At 41.2% G+C, this 18,225-nt stretch overlaps 1 protein-coding gene across 1 annotated transcript in view; it reads right to left on the reverse strand.

Moving 5' to 3' along the window:
- The window catches only part of ABCA13 (ATP binding cassette subfamily A member 13), a 424,450-nt gene that overhangs the window by 293,472 nt on the left and 112,753 nt on the right, over positions 1-18,225 (reverse strand). The window contains 3 exon segments of the mRNA XM_032244250.1: positions 2,952-3,129; positions 4,137-4,301; positions 7,216-7,410. Of these exon segments, the coding sequence (XP_032100141.1) occupies positions 2,952-3,129; positions 4,137-4,301; positions 7,216-7,410 (538 nt within the window).

Below are 18,225 nucleotides of genomic sequence, written 5' to 3' on the forward strand. Positions count from 1 at the left end.
GGAAGGAAGGAAGGAAGGAAGGAAGGAAGGAAGGAAGGAAGGAAGGAGGGGAAAGAAAGAAAGAAAAAAGGAAAGAAAAAAGAAAGAAGAAAGGAAAGAAAGAAAGGAAGGAAGGAAGGAAGGAAGGAAGGAAGGAAGGAAGGAAGGAAGGAAGGAAGGAAAGGGAAGGAAAGGGAAGGAAAGGGAAGGGAAGGAAGGAAGGGAAGGAAGGGAAGGAAGGGAAGGAAGGGAAGGAAGGGAAGGAAAGAAAGGAAAGAAAGGAAAGAAAAGAAAGAGGGAGGGAAGGAGGGAAGGAAGGAAGGAAGGAAGGAAGGAAGGAAGGAAGGAAGGAAGGAGCGAGCCAGCCTAGTACCTCCCTCCTCCCTCCCCTTGCTTCCTCTCTCTCTCATTCTATGATCTCTGCACATGGCAGAGCTCCCCTTCAATTTCTGCCATGAGTGGAAGCAGAAATTGAGGCTTTATTAGAAGCAGATACTATTGCCATGCTTCTTGTATAGTCTGCAGAACTGTGAGCCAAACAAATCTCTTTCCTTTACAAATTACCCAGTATCTGGTATTCCTGTATAGCAACACCGAATAAACTAAGACAGGAAGTAAAACAAGATTTTTTTCCCTGTTATAGTTTTCAACAGCTCTTATCTCATAAGAAACTTCATTATACTGTGTTCACTTAAATGACTTCAAGGGAAGGAAAGTATGACTCACATTTTCAAAGTAAGGAATCAATAATCAATAAGAGTATTAAATAATGACATGGACACTTGAAAATGAAAATGACAAGAAGAATAAATCTGGTTTTTCATCAAGAAAATTCTCATTTCAACAGTTACAATATTGACACCAGAACCGAGCTTCTCTTACGAAGTCAGCTTTCCAAGTTACTAATGAATCGCATTTGATGAACCCATGCAGAACTGTCAAACTTACTACTTTTGACATCTTAAACTGCCTTATTTTCACTGAAATACTTAATCCCTCTTGGTGGCTCTCATTGTTCTTGTGATGCTACTTGATTTCAATTAAAGATTTACTCAACTTAATTGTTTAAATCAATAGTTATCTGATGAGGGTAGCGATTTCATCACCTTAATAAGTAGGTGCTAAATCTTATAAAGTTTTTCTTTTTCTTTTTTTTCTTTTTTTTGAATTGTACTTTAAGCTCTGAGATACATGTGCAGATTTTGCAGGATTGTTGCGTAGGTACACACATGCCATGGTGGTTTGCTGTCTCCATCTGCCCATCACCTACAACAAGCATTTCTCCCAGTGTTATCCCTCCCCAACCTCCCCACCCCCCACTGTCCCTTCCCTAGCCCCCCACCCCCCAACAGACCCCAGTGTGTGATGTTCCCCTCTTGGTGCCTATGTGTTCTCACTGTTGAACTCCTGCCTATGAGTGAGAACACGTGGTGTTCTGTTTTCTGTTCTTGTGTCAGTTTGCTGAGAATGATGGTTTCCAGATTCATCCATGTCCCTACAAAGGATATGAACTCATCATTTTTTATGGCTGCACAGTATTCCATGGTGTATATGTGCCACATTTTATGTGTCCAGGCTATCATTGATGGGCGTTTGGGTTGGTTCCAGGTCTTTGTTATTGTAAACAGTGCTGCAATAAACATATGTGTGCATGTGTCTTTATAATAGAACAATTTATAATCCTTTGGGTATATATCTAGTAATCGGATTGCTGGGTCAGATGGAATTTCTATTTCTGGAAGGTTTTATGCTAGTGAGGAGTACTTCAGTATAATTATGTCTTTATCCATAAAGAGAACATTTAAAATGAAAATATTATCTTAGCTTCATAAGGATAAAATGAACATATTATCTTAGATTTGGTACTATGGTTCATAAATACTCAAGGTATGATTGTTGTGATTACTTTAAATGTTAATTTCATTTTCCCAAATTCCCCATTTGAAAGGAAAAAAATTATTTGACAAGCACAACAGAATCAATAGAAATACTTCCCCCTAAAGTATAAATTAAGAATATGACTACACAATAAATTTTAAAACTATTAATTATGGAAGTTGTTCTTACTGAAATTTAATAACTTACTCTTTACATTGCAAGCTTAATATGAATGGGAGCAATTTTATTGCAGAAAAATGTGTAGTCATGATATGTATAAAACTAAAAATTTTAAATCAGAAATTCCGACATACAGAAACTATGAGATAATAAATGTGTGTTGTCTTAAGCCATTAAGTGTGCAATGATTTGTTATGCAGCATTGAAGACAAATACACTAGGATACATTTATACCCTTGTTCTAAGGTGCCATATTGCATCTCACAACAAGCTTATGAGCCAGGTGCTAGTGTTTCTACATTATAAATGAAACTAACATGATGCAGACACATAAAACAACATGACCAAAAATGTACAACTAGTGAAGCTGAACTGTCTAAACTCCAAAACCTCACCAGCATGTTTATTCTGCCTTTCTAATAAAAATGTTTTCACTTGAAATGGGGCCAAAAAATTATGTATTAATTTGCATTCATTTGTACCTATCATGGCATATTCATTTGTACCTGAGTTTCATAGAGAGCAGATTTGAAGGTAGCCACAGACAAGTTCTGTTTGTTATATAATAAAGCCATTAGTATGGACCAAAGCCGTGCTCATGGTCTGTATGCCTGGACCCTCACCGATACTGGTTAGCCTGAGAAACCAATGGGGCTGGGGTTCAGGTGTTTTAGACTTTTCTTTGGTGACACAGGTCCTTAGTGACCCAGGTGGGAGGATTCGTCTGTGCTCAAGGGCACTAGGACCATTCAAAGTCAGCTGCCATGCCAGAATTTGGGGAGGTGGAAGCAGAAGATTCTATGCCAGTATATAGCAACCTTATACACAGGCAGAATACTTAGTATAAAGTCGGGCCAATGATCGAGATACAAAGGAATCTAAACACACAAATATATATATTACTACTGTCTTACTTGATTCTTCAGGAATGTTGAATTTTTCTTTGTCATCTTCCAAGAGTTCGTTAACTCTGGGCAAATTAATGAACATGTTAGAATTGCTAAGGAACGATGCTTCGTCCTTGCAAACCATCTTCATCACAGACTGGAAAGAACCAAAGGCTGAGCTTCTGGCCTGGACATTTTGTGAAACCTGAGAAAATAAGAAAACTAGATTGCAGTTACATAGTGACTTAAAACAATTCCATTCCTTCACCCACATTTGAAAGTCTTCTTCCTTCCTCCACTGAATGTGCAAGATATTCAACAAGTCAAAAGAATGGAACGTCTGTTTTAGAGTTTTCTGTCCTTGGGCTACCATTTGAAACATTACAGTAATTTTTCTGGCCAACACACCTGGTAGAAGAGGGAAATGTCATACATACCTACACACACACACACATACACACACACACACACACACACACACAACTCCTATTTGTCCAGTAATAAATTATTAATCCATAAAATATCACTAATTCAGACTAATTACTAGTCTTAATGTGTGTCTATGCTACCAAGATATCCAGATATTTTATAATTATACAAATTATCTATCACGTGACGGGCTTACATTCTGTCTCCAAGGCAGTTCTGGGAACATTGTTATCTGACTCCTCATCCTGCACCTCCAACCCTAAAAATTCCACACTCCTCCTCATTCATGCCCAGTCAGTTTCATCCCAGGCAAAGGCAGTTCAAGCAAAAACTAATATCAAGCCACTAAACTAATTCAAGTTTGTGTTTGCATTTGTAGTAAGTGATCTGTAATTTGTAAGTCAATTATTTATATGTAAATAAATGTTTTAAGGTTTTTGAAAGCAATCTGCTCTCTGAATTAAGTTAAACAGGCCCTTGAAATTCTCATCTGTGCAATAATTCAGTTAGTAATTTCTTACTTTATAGATAATGCATGTACTATCCCAATCTCCACACTGGTGGAATGTGGATCAAAAAGTCAGTTTCATGCAGTTTACAGGGAGATGCCAGGCCTTACTCTATGTTATGTTGTTGCTTCCAGAGATATGAAAAGGTACTTCCCTTGCTGTATCTGGTTGTCTAGTGCAAATTTTAGAGGTGAGAAGATAAAAGCAAAAAGGAGCAAATACAAAGAAGGGGCAAATTTGAATACTTCCCTAGGGACAAAGATGAAACACACACCTGCTGAAGGTCCAGCATTTCTAGCAAGGCAGTGATTTTAAAGGTGCGAAGAAAGTCAGGAAGATCCTCAAAGATGTGCTGGGCTTTGGCAAGTAAGGAGCTTAGGCTGGAAACTACATCCAACAAGGAGTTGAGCAATTCATTTGCTTCAGAAGGCATCAGAGTCTTAAAGGACAAGCAAAAACAAAACAAAGCAACATGAAATAAGCAACACTGTCTTTTTACCCTCACAAGCATCTTTTGAGCTGTGAAACTTATTCGATTTTATTCTCTCTTGAGCTTCAGAGACACCTTTGCTGTACTATATGAAAGTTCTCGTCATTAGAGGATATACAGCTCAGGTGTTTTGGGAGCACACTAAATTGCACCAGCATTGTTAACAGGTAAACCAGAAACAAATGTGATCCATCATTAAAATTCAAATCATGTGCCAAATATTTCTTTGTGTCTTTGAGGTGATCAAGGTGGAAATTTAAGAAGCGGCTCAAAATATAAGCAGCGCTTATATGTGAAGCAATTTACATTTATCTACTGCTTTACGGTATCCGTAACATTCACACGTCCTCAGTTCTCCTAATACTTTGGGGATGTGCATTATAAGGTTCATTTTGTGGATGAGAAAATTTGGGCTGTAAGAGATTAAAAGGCTTCCAGAAGTCTCACAGTCAGAAAGGTTCAGGGATGTGAAGTTAACCTGGATTCTTTAAAAGTATCAGCGCCCCTTTGAAACTTACTTATGCTATCACCACCTGACATGCTCTGTGTTATACATGCTTTTTTTTTTTTTTTTCATATTCACAGTTCTAGACTGGAGGCAGGGTTTTTTTTTTTTTTTTTTTTTTTTTTCTGTCTTGATCATTTATGTAGCTACTGGGAATACAGCAGCAACAGCAAGTATTAACTGCTCAATAAATATTTGTTGGATGAATGGATAAAGGAGGAAATGCCAGCTCTTTGCACAGGGCAGGGAAAATCATAGCAAATCTCCACCGTCTGTCATTTGCACACTGAATTTTTCCATTTTCCAGTTCGGGCGGAGGAACCCAGTTGTCGCTACTTCTTATTTTTAATCATTAGTGTTCTAGCTGCTAGCTCTGCAGATGACTTCCAGGGCTCCGAGATCACAGCTCCATCCTTTGCAGAGGCACTCTACTAATAAAGATGGAGTTCTCCGTTCATACTTAGAGACAGCTCAAGCAGGAGAAATGGTGTGTAGATTTTGTCACTTTATCTACTCACCTTTCTAATTACAGCTGCCCTTTAATAAAAATGGCACACAGTGACCAACCCCTGACTTATGGTAGGGAGTGACAGGGATCCAGTGTAACGCCAACAGACCAGACTAATGTGCCGAATTAATACAGCAAATTGTGCTTTGCTGAAGGTTTCAGAAATTCATCGTCAGCTGAGTGAATCAGAAAGTACATGGACTTGGGAGTGAGATGCTGCTGCATGTGACCCTCATGCGGAGGTGGGACTGCCCTAACATCCTGAGCAATATCTTGTATTTAATTAACTTTCATACATCCCTACATATAGAAGGTACCTGATAAATAAGAGCTATTGTTATTTATGATGATGTCATTTTCTTTGTGTCTGGGAGGCTAAATCCAACCCACTATCTTATCCTCCAAAGGAATCTTGGTATAGATGATAGCTCTTGTTGCAATAATTATGCGGGCCTCTAAAAGCACTCATTTCAAATTGGGGGTGCCTTTATGCACATAACAAAGTGGCCACTAGAGTATCAGCCAGTGGGAGCTCTGTTCCCCACAAGGCAAATTGTACAGTTGGAAGAGAGGCTGTGATGAGCAAATGCAGGGCTAACGTGTGTTGGCAAGAAATATGAGTTCCACCAAGATAGAGGTGGGCTTGCAAATTATGGGGACACAAGAAATGTTTATCCTTATGGGTTTAAAATGTAATCATTCTGAATAACTATTTGTTCTTGGAGAGAGAGAGAGAGCGCACACGAGACAGTGTGTGTGTGTGTGTGTGTGTGTGTGTGTGTGTGTGTGTGTGTGTACCTTCCAACATTTACCCCTTGGACTCTTGGAATAACAGAAAGTAAGGAAACCATGGGTGGTTGAAATGGCAAACCTACCCTTTCCCGACTCTAAATCTGTTCTCCCAGACTTCACAGCCACCTTGCCATACCGCAAACCCTGCAGCCCCTCTAATGAACCCAGAGCTTGTGAAATACTTCCCTCAAGGGAAAACAATGGTACTTGGAGCAAGATGCAAGATCAACACCTAACGGCAGAAGGGGAAGCTTCTGGAAACTTAAGTAAAGATTCAAACGGTGGAGGCCAGAAGGAGGAGGAGCTTCTGGAAGGAGCAGCTTGAGGGGAGGGAGCTATGGTTGGGAGTTGGGTGGCTCCTACACCAGTTCTGGGGCCTTCTAGAAAGTCCTGGGCCTAGGCTTGTCCCAGCTCCTCCTCCTCACTTCTCACTCTCCACTCTCTCCTGCAGACAGCACCATCTTTACCTCCTCCAGCCCCTCCCTGCCCTCACACTGCTGCTTGTCAGAGGATCACAGGGCAAGTACAGAGCTGGCACCCACAGGGCATTGGGCTTCCTGAGTTGCCCACCCCTCCACGTTCTCTCCAGGGTAGGCCCTGGCAGAGCTGGATGCTTCCTGCTGACTGATAGGGCCACAGTGCAGGGAGCAGCACCTGACTTGGGCCGCTCAGGAGTAGATCATGCACAATCCCTCTCCAAACATGCTCCAGGGAGATGCCCCTCACAGAGGAGAAAACATCTGGCACTAAGAAGAGGTGGTGTGTTTTTGCAAGTGGGTCCTTCCACAATGAGCATGGAGACTACCACCAACTCTGTGCCAATGTCCTGACACCTGTCTCCAAAGAATCCCTGAAGAGTCTCCTGAACATACCTTTATTACATCAAAGTTCTCTTGAACCCCACCCTGGAGTCAGCAAACAGGTGACACCAGAGGCTGGTGGAGTCCGCTGCAGAGTGGCCATGTGCTGGTCTCCCATTGCTGCCACCAGGACCTACTTATCCACAGCCACAGCAGCAGTCGTGCAGAGGCCCGCCCCAGCCGGCACATTCCCTATACCTTGTAAACGAAAGCCCGAACATCCAGGTTTCGGCTCATCAATACGATCAGGGGGTATACTTTTGACCCCGGCAGGCCACAGAGTTCTTTCGTCACGATCCAAGATTTCTGCCCCTCGGGAAATGTCAGCAGGAGACGAAGGACTTCCTGATCACACTTTCCAGACAGAGCTACAGTGAGGGCACTGAAGAGAACCTGTTTCAAAGCACAGAGATCAGAAGTGAGCATACCTACAACGTCATGTGCTTCAGCACCTCAGATCAGAGCTTCAACAGCAGGGAGTCACCCGAGTAGATTTCCCCACTCCGGGGATTGATCTGCAGATGCAGGAAGCCCAACCTGTGGTTCGATTCTCAATGTTTTGATGGAAATGTTTCTGAAATGTGCACATCGTTCTGTGGCTTCTTGTAAAACTTGCCTTTGCTTGAGGTCTTGGGATCACCCTTCTGAAACTCCGTCCCTCTGCTCTCTGAGGGGCTCACTCTGAATGCCCACCCAGCCCCCACCCTCCGATGCCACCCTGATACTTAGCATCTGTGTCTTGTTTGTCTGATATTAAGTCTTACCCTTGGCTTTCAGTTTATCAGCTTCCACTTTTCACTATCATCAGTGTGAAGCTGATATTTTTTGCCTCCTCCCTTTCTAGATTGAAAACAGGATTACCAAGCTTGGTATATATTTTTTTAAAGCAAGTAAATCTAGAAGGAGGGATTTAGGACAACTTGAATGAGTCTCTAGTTTATTACCATAAAATAAAACACAAGCCATACTTCCTGCTCCATGTTTTCACTCCTGATGGGTATTATTGTGAAACATTCAGGCCAAGTAAGGCTGAAGTGCATGAACCCATGTGAATAGGAGCCATATGCACTGAGTAAAGCATGGAGAACTCATCAGATGCTTTCATATGCCATAAAATGTCCCCAAAATACATTAAGAGATAGATAATAGTAACATGGTAATGACCGGGCACGGTCGCTCACACCTGTAATCCCAGCCCTTTGGGAGGCTGAGGGGGGCGGATCACAAGGTGAGGAGATTGAGACCAGCCTGACCAACATAGTGTAACCCTGTCTCTACTAAAAATACAAAAATTAGCTGGGCATGGTGGCATACACCTGTAGTCCCAGCTACTCAGGAGGCTGAGGCAGAAGAATCACCTGAACCCAGGAGGTGGAGGTTGCAGTGAGTCAAGATCATGCCACTGCACTCCAGCCTGGATGACAGAGCAAGAAACTGTCTTTAAAAAAAAAGAGAGAGAGAGAGAGATAGATGATGGTGTAGTAGTCAGGGTTCTCCAGAGAAACAGAGCCAATAGAGAGAGAGACAGTGAGAGAGAGACAGAGTGTGAGTGTGTGTGTGTGTGTGTGTGTGTGTGTGTGCAGTCATGTGTCTCATAATGACAAGGATACATTTGGGAAATGTGCCACTGGGTAATTTTTTAATTTTGTGAACATCATAGAGCGCACTCACACAATCCTAGATCATACTACACACGTAGGTTATAGGGCATGGCCTGCTGCTCCTAGGCTACAAACCTGTACAGCATGTCACTGCACTGAATCCTGTAGGCAATTGTCGCACAGTGGTTAAGTATTTGTGTGTCTGAACATATCTAAACATAGAAAAGGTACAGTAAAAATACAGTAGTATATAATCTTATTGGACCACCATCATATATGCAGTCCATTGTTGACCAAATGTCCCTATCTGGTACATGATGACAAACCATATACAGTGGTGGTCCCATAAGATTATAATGGAGATGAAAAAATTCCTATCTTCTAGTGAAATGAGTCATGGTCATGTTGTAGTCTGGCATATTACGTAGCCTGGCACAAGTGTTTGTGGCAGTGCTGGCATAAACAAACCTGCTGCACTGCCATTCATAGTAAAAGTATCACACATACAATTATCTACAGTACATAATACTGATAAAGATAGTAAATGACTATATTACTGGTTTACATACTTACTATATTTTTATCATTATTTTAGAGTATACTCTTTCTAATTATTAAGAAAAAGTTAACTATAAAATAGCCTCAGGCAAGTCCCTCAGAAAGTATCCGGAAGGCACTGTTAGCACAGAAGACAGCTCCATGCATTTCGCTGCCCCTGAAGACCTCCCCGTGGGACAAACTGTGGAGGTGGAAGACGGTGATATTCATGATCCTGACCTCACATAGGCCTAGGCTAGACTGTGTGTTTCTGTCTTAATTTTTAACAAAACAGTTTTCAAAGTTAAAAGTAAAAAAATTTTAAAATAGAAAAGAGTGTATAAAGACCTAAAGGCAAACAACTGTACAGCTGTGCGGTGTATTTGTGTTTTAATATAAGTGTTATCACTGAAGAGTCCAAAAGTTTTTAAAAATTTTTAAGTTTAGGCTGGGCACAGTGGCTCACGCCTGTAATCCCAGCACTTTGGGAGGCAGAGGCAGGCAGATTGCCTGAGGTCAGGAATTCAAGACCAGTCTGGCTAACATGGTGAAACCCCGTCTCTACTAAAAATACAAAAAAAAAAAAAAAAAAAAAAAAATTAGCTGGGCGTGGGGCCATGTGCCCGTAATCCCAGCTACTTGGAAGGCTGAGGGAGAGTAACTGCTTGAATCAGGGAGCTGGAGGTTGCAGTGAGCCAAGATCGCGCCACTGTACTCCAGCCTGGGTGACAGAGCAAGACTCTGCCTAAGAAAACAAAAAAAAATTAAAGTTTATAAAGTAAAAAAGTTACGGTAAGCTAAGATTAATCCAGGATTGAAGACAGACATTTTTAAAAATAAATTTAGTGTTTATTAGGTCTACGGTGCTGTACAGACATGTCCTAGGCCTTCACATTCACTTGCCACTCACTCACTGACTTACACAGAGCAACTTCCAGTCCTGTAGCTTTATTCCGGCCAAGTATCCCATACAGGCATACTATTTAATCTTTTATACCATATGTTTACGGTATGTTTTCTATGTGTAGAAAAGCTATAGTAAAATATGTTCTTGTGTTTTCTATGGTAATACTTACCACAGTGTTACAATTGCCTGCAGTATTCGGTAGAGTAACCTGCTGTGCAGGTTTGTAGCCTAGGAGCAATAGGCCATATCATATAGCCTAGGTGTGTCATAGTCTACACCACCTAGGTTTGTGTAAGCACTCTATGAAGTTTACATAATGATGAAATTGCCTAATGATGCATTTCTCAGAATGAATCCTAGTCATTAAGTGAAATGAAGCCTATATATATATGGTGAGAGATTTATTTTAAGGAACTGGTTCATGTAAACGTAGGGGCTGGCAAGCCCAAAATCTGTGGGGCCAGCAGGCCGGGGACCCAGGAAGGAGCCGACATTATAGCTCAAGTCTGCAGGCTGTCTGGAGACAGAAATTACTCCTGCTTGGGGAACCCGGTTACTTTTTTCTCTTAAGGCCTTCAACTGATTGGTTAAGGCCGACTCACATTATGGCGAGTCATCTTCTTTACTCAAAGTCTATTGCTTTAACTGTTAATGTCAACCAAAAAATATCTTCACAGGGACATTTAGAATAATGTTTGAACAAATATCTGAGTACTGCAGCCTAACCAAGTTGACACACAAAATTAATCATCACCAATGGCTATGATGCTTTAGTATGCCAGTGTGCATTTTGAGTCTTTAAGAAAGAATATTAAGTGTTTTCATCACTAATTTACCAAAAAGACCTTTTTTTTCACATAGGACTTGCATTGTGCAGACATACCTTGGTGAAATTTTCCTTAATGCCACTGCTTTCAAACATGCTGTCTCTGGACAAAGGGGAAGCTCTCAGGAGGAGGCTGGGAGCAGAATATGGGCATCTACACTTTGCTTTCACAAGAGCAGTCTCTCTTTGATCAGTCCCATAAAATAGACTTGTGCATGAAACCCTCTCTGAAAAGGGGCATCATCCAAACCCCCAACTCAGGGGAGCCACCCTGGCTTTTCATGAGCATCAGCCTAAGCTGATTCAATGTTCTGCATTTACTGTAGACCATTTGTCTTAATTATTTTCTAGGGTGTCATACTGTGGTCCCCATGCAAGATCACAACTAATACTTTTTTTAGAGTTTAGTCCTGGGACAAAAATATTTGTCCCGAAATTTTTTACATCTTTTACCAAATAGAGAGGATCCCACACCCTGTCGCATGGAAGCTCCGCAGACACAACGCACAGAAACAACCGCCCCAGCAGCACATTTGCTGCCTCTCCTTTCCTGTGGTTTTTCAAATATTACTATTTATTTTTTACAAATTGCATTGTGTTCATCATTCCTGTTTGAGACTAGGTAGGAGGGGAGGAAGATTAAAAAGCAAAGGTAACACTGAGTTGTACTTGATTGGAAACATCTTGTGTGATTGCTATTCAAAGCTAAACAGGCAGCTTTTAACTCAGGCTTTGCATAGGCTAATGCTGCAAATTATCAGAAACAGAATGCCAAGCTCCTGCTGATTTTCCTGTGTTTTCGTGTTTGGCTTGGAAAGCTGCAAGGGGGCTGAGGAGCCAGGGCCGACGCCTCTCCTAGCTGTAAGCCTGGCTCATACACACTTGGCCACTTAGATAATTATGTGGGTATATATGTGGTTTAAAAATGAGAATGATCCTTAGGAGAGGCTTTTGCATTTTTAGCAAGAGCTTTGTTTACTGGACATCTGCCGAAACCCTAATCACATTCAGAGGAGAGCACCAGAGATGGCCTCTATGTTGCCCAGCTGCTCACTGTAGGCTCAGAGGGGCAGCAAAGCATGGGAGGAAGGGCTGCCCTCAGCCCAGTTGTGACCAGAAAGGAAACACTGACAGTTACTCAGGGAACTGGAGGTGTCGAGGAGAGAGATTCCGCCATAGGATTTGTAAGACAAGACAGTGAAAGGAGGGCAAGTATTTAAAAATAGACCCTGTGCACTTCAGAGTGGAGCAGTGTGGCTCTCTGCTGTTGGGGACCCATTTGAGCTCGAGCTGCTCACAGGATAAAGAGGCAAGTACAAGAGATGAGCGTCGGAGGGCAGGAGAGAGCTGTGAGAACCTGCCCAGAAGGACTGAAGCCACAATGTGGCAAGAGAGCGGATCCTGACTCCAGCTCGTACCGTGTGACTTCCTGAAAGCTACTTAACAGCTATATACTTCAGTTTCTTTGTCTATACAACCGGCGACGGCAATAAAAGACAAAGGGCTCCAAAGAGTTGTTAGGAGAATTAAGCGAGATGTCAAGCATTCAGCTCAGGGGTGGTGTATGTAGGTGCTCAAAAATGACATTACTACTAGGAAGCCTATCTGTCACTATCAGCAGAAGCCCAGTTTTGACTTATAGAATATTTAAAGGAAAAGATAAATAAGAATTAGATGGGTTTATTGATTTAAAATGATGATAACACTTAAAATAAGAGAACTAATTAATTCCTTCTTTGTTTTCATGTTCCTAAAGAGAGCCATCTTCACACTGCAGGGGCAAAACAACATGCCTAAGAGGTCTGTGGATATGCATCCTGGCAGCCAGCCTCCAGGGCAGTGCCAGTGGTGTCCTTGTTCAGTGAGGCAGGCATCCGCTGGCTGAGTTCCTCGTTTTCTCAAAATTTATTTTAGGTTTAAGGGGTACATGTAGGTTTGTTACATGGGTAAATTATGTGTTGCTGAGGTTTGGTATATGAACCATCACATCACCCAGGTAGTGAGCATAGCGCCCAATAGGTAGTTTTTCTACCCTTTTTCCCCCTTCTTCCTCCCCCCAGTAGTCCCCGTCTAATGTCTACTGTTCCCCCGCTGACCATTAGAGAAATGCAAGTCAAAAGCATAAGGAGATTCCATCTCACACTAGTCAGAAAGGCTATTACTAAAAAGTCAAAAAATAAAAGATGTTTGTGAGATTGCAGAAAAAGGGGACATTTATACACTGTTGGTGGGAATGTAAATGAGTTCAGCCACCGTGGAAAGCTGTGTGGAGATTTCTCAAAGAAATCTACCATTCAGCCTGGCTGCGGTTCTTCAGTGAGGCCACAGCTGCTGTCCTGCCACCCTCTCCACCACCTTCTTTGTCTCCATTTCCAGTTACCTCTCTCCCTGCTTCCTCTTCATGCTTTCAGAAAGGATGCTAGTTCTTCTATCTACAGTTTTTAAGGAGTCATGATAGAAACAAAAACTAGGTTTTATTTTTTAAAGTAGACTTTAGAAATTACTAACAGATGATAAAGTCAATTCTGGAAGAATTCCGATCATGGATTATCCAAAAGATTATGTGTAAGCCCTTGAAGAGAAAGAAAATTGCTGGAAACCATGTCATGTCGATACAGTCATGATCAATGAGCCATGTCAATATAAAGTCATTTTCTTTTAACGGTGAAATTATTAGGCTAATACGTTACCAAGACACCCCAAACAGACATGTTGCAACTGATTTAAGAGCCCAAACAAATAAATAGGTGGTAGGTGATATCCTCCCATGTCATGGTAATCTTTCTGCACTAACGACTTGGACGAAAATATAAAAGATACTCTCATCTTTTGGTGACTGATGAAATTGAGAGAAACAGATGATATTCTGCAAATTAAAGTATCAGAATTTGATATTAAAAAACACCTTGCAAGATATCTAATTAACCAAAACAGCATGGTACTTGTACAACAACAGACACATAGACCAATGGAACTAATGGAAAATAGAGAGCCCAGAAATAAGGCCATAAACCTGTAACTATCTGATCTTTAACAACCCTGACAAAAACAAGCAATGGGGAAAGCATTCCCTAGTCAATAAATAATGGTGCTGGGATAACTGGCTAGCAATGTGCAGAAGATTGAAACTGGACTCCTTCCTTATGCTATACAAAAATCAACTCAAGATGGGCTAAAGATTTAAATGTAAAATCCAAAACTATAAAACTCTGGAAGACAACCTAGGTAACACTATTCTGAACATAGAAATGGGCAAAGATTTCATGATGAAGATGCCAGAAGCAATCTAGAGAAAAGGAAAAACTGAAAAATGGGACCTACTTAAGCAAAAAAGCTTACGTGCAGCACAAGAAACTATCAATAAACAATCTACGCAATGGGAGATTTTGCAAACTATGCATCTGACAAAGGTCTAATATCCAGTATCTATAAGTAGCTTTTTAAAAAATTACAAGAAAAAAACGAATAACCCCATTAAAAAGTGGGCAAAGGACATGAACAGACACTTTTCAAAGGAAAACATACACCCAGCCAACAAGCACATGAAAAAAGTCTCAATACTACTGATCATTAGAGACATGCAAATCTAAACCACAGTGAGAGGCCATCTCACACCAATTATAATGACTATTATTAAAAAGTCAAAAAAGCGACCAATTCTGGCAAGGTTGCCGAGAAAAGGGAATATTTACACATTCCTACTGAGAATGTAAATTAGTTCAACCATTGTGGAAACCATCAGTGTGGCAAATCCTTAAAGAACTAAAAAGAGAACTACCATTTAACCCACCAATCCCATTACAAGATATATACCCAAAGGAATATAAATCATTCTACCATAAAGATACCTATACGCATGTATGTTTATTGCAGCACTGTTCACAATGGTAAAGATATGAAATCAACCTAAATGCCCATCAAGGGCAGACTGGATAAAGAAAATATGGTACATGTACACCATGGTATACTATGCAGCCATACAAAGAACAAGATCATGTCCTTGGGAGGGACATGGTTGGAGCTGGAGGCCATCATCCTCAGCAAACTAATGCAGGAACAGAAACCAAACACCGTATGTTCTCACTCATAAGTTGGAGCTAAATAATGAGAACACATGAATACAAAGAGGGGAACAAAGCACACTGGGGCCTACTTGAGGGTGGAGAGTGGGAGGAGGGAGAGGATCAGAAAAAATAACTCTTGGATACTAGGCTTAGTACCTGGGTGATGAAATCATCTGTACTACAAACTACCCCCTAACATGAGTTTACCTATATAACAAACCTGCACATGCACCCCTAAGCCGAAAGTAAAATTAAAAAAAAATATATATATATATATATATATATGACCAAAACTAGCAAGAAGTATTTTTACAGAGATCAATGCCAATTGAGGATTTAAGCTTTAAAAATATTTACGTAAGTGCAAGTAGGAGAAGAGGAAACCCATCTGCAAGCAGTAATTTACTTAGAACTGTTAATTTATAATAAATTGAAGCAATAACATCATGTGATGGAATAATAACACAGTTTGAGTTCAAAGACCTAGGTTTGATTTCAGGCCCTCTCCCAGCTGTGACTTTCACAGCACCACATTCATCTGTGAAAGAAGAGAAATGCCCTGGGAGGGCATGGTTAAATGAGACACAAATGCCCTTAGCACAACATTCATTTCTCAGAATTCCTAATGAGCAAATAAGGTAACGTGGCTTCATAAACCTAAGGAACGCTAGCTGACTTAATGGAAGGAGAGCAGCTGGAATTTCACTTCATTTTGGTGAATGTTTAATGAGAACCTACCACATTTACTGAGAATACTCTAGTAGAACAACAAATCAAAGAAGAGAAAAGTCCTACTCTAAGAGCACCAGAGAATGAGACGGTGGTAGATGGGTGTATGCACTTTATTCCAGGCACCACAGATTACAAGGACCTTAAGCCCCAGCCTCATGATGCGGTGACAGAGCCAGATGAGCAGCCTAGGGCCTAGGAAGGGCTCTTGCTAGGGTGAGACACAGCACATGACAGACAGTGTCTTCCAGGAAACTTTGGGCCAGACTGCTCCTCATGATCCCAGAAACCCATAACTCTAGTCACACATTAATTTCTTTTTGTCTTCAGAGAAAGAAAAACTCAAACCAACAAACAAACAAAAAACAGAATGAGCAGATTTTGACTAGTATCTGCTCTGAAATAAGTTTCACCAAGAACCATCTGTTGGAGCTTTTCAGGAAACAAACTTCATGTACTAAAACAAATGGAATGTGTAATGTTTCCAAACTGCTGAGAGAAAACTCTCCCAATCCACAAATTGTGCCTGGCAGCTCTGTCAATGAAGCAACAGACAGAACCAGGCCACAGGGCCAGCCCCAAGTGAGATAAGGAAATCTGACCAGATTCACCAAACTCAATCATTTCCGCTCAAAAGAAACGGGGGAAAAGAATTCAGAATACCTTCCCATCTGAAGGAGCCTCCCAGAAAAGATCAGAACTTTCTGGGCATGCCCTCTCCCTTCCTGTTTGATTTGTGGAGCAGGGAGAATAAATCCACTGAGAATTGTGAAAAAATAGTCATCTTCCAAGCAAAAGATCAAGGTCCTCTGAACACTGCCCAATTGTTTAGCACAGAAAATAAAGGTTCAGAGACAAACTTTTTGATTGCTTTTTCAATATATTTGAGTCCTGACACTTTGATCTCATTGTTAATTTTAGAAGAATAATAATTTGGCCCAACACAAAGAAAGAAGTCATTGTTGATTTAAATGTGTACCTAAAACATAGGAACACAGCGTGAAGTGGATGGGTGCTTCACAGTGCAGGTGGACAGGATCCAAGCTCAGGACAGAAGGCTGGGCTAGGACAGGCTCCAGGGTCCAGCAAGCCCCTGTGATTTGTGGTTTTAATTGGGTGATGCTGATATTAGAGAATAGAGCTCTGCAAGAAAAAGAAACTCCCCATAGGTGGATGCTCACAGCAGGTTTTCTGCAGCCAGGGAAGAGGGCAGGAAAGAAAAATGAGACGGTATCCACGCATCTGCTGCCTTTGCCTCCTTCTGCTCATTCCTGCCTCTAGTCTTTTGATAGGAATGTCCCCAGCTCTGTGACTCTCACATAGGTCTCCATAAGCTCATCATCATTCCAGTCTGACATCCATCTTCACCAATTCAGGGAGGCTTCCAGGGACCACCTGTCCTCATTGCTGTGTTCTGTGTGCATCATAGAATGTTCGGGTCTCTTAACACTGACCATCGTTTGTCTGCAAATTTACTGTGTCATCCCCCAAGATCATTGGCTCCTTTGGAGCACTGGCTTTGAGCCCAAGTATTTGGGACTGTGCCTAAAACATCAGAACATCCTAAGTGAATAAATGAAGAAATGAATGAACTAAGATTTCTGCAATTTTGCCAGGGCTTTAGCACCACTGGAAAGTATTCCCTGCAGGCCACCAACAGCCTGGACTAAGAATCTGATGTGATTATCTGCAAACTGACTAAAGCTATGGTAGAGAAGCCCAGGAAGAAAGATAAGAAAAGGTTACTAGAAATAATATGGTACTGCTGAAAACCTGACAATCTAGGAAAAAAACAAGTATCCAAAGTGTCACCTCCTACGTGAGTCATAGAACTTTCTGGTCTCTTAACACCGACCATCACTGCAAACCTAACCTAACATAAACTCCTTACCTAGGATCTGCAGATACATGTACATTTAGATACTTAACCATCAAAGCAAATAATCTCATTGCTTACTTGAAATGCAAGAATGCAATTTTTTAAATAGTCCTCCCAATTATTTAACTGCCCAGCTGTATAGGCGATCATAATGATTCATACTGACAAAGAGGTAGAGGAACATACAAAAAAAACGGCTACAGAACCATCTACACAAGGCAATACCACATTATCACAGGAGCCTTCCCTGCGCACAGCCCTCCCATGATAGAACAGCAGTGACACCTAGTGGCCACTTGCTTCATCAGGCAGCGGTCATCAAAAAGATGAGCCCAAACCCAAAAAGTATCGTAAAACTTGGAATTTGCCGAGAACCATGGCACGTGTATACCTATGTAACAATCCTGCATGTTCTGCACATGTACCCCAGAACTTAAAGTATAATACTTAAATAAATAAAATAATAAACTTTGAATTTGAAAGGGACCTCTGAAGTTAGCTAATCTGACCCTGGTCTTAAAGCATTCCCAGGTAGCTACTCAAATTACTCCAGCCGCTGCTTCTGTCCTCTGTTACACATTTCAATAACTAAGGATTTTAAACCAAAAATAATCACTGTTTCTCCTATAAGGCAGTATGCAAGGTGGGGAAAGAAAATTTCAGCA

Source organism: Sapajus apella, unplaced genomic scaffold (genome assembly GCF_009761245.1).
Source record: "Sapajus apella isolate SASKATOON/1434 unplaced genomic scaffold, GSC_monkey_1.0 scaffold54, whole genome shotgun sequence".
NCBI lineage: Eukaryota > Metazoa > Chordata > Mammalia > Primates > Cebidae > Sapajus > Sapajus apella.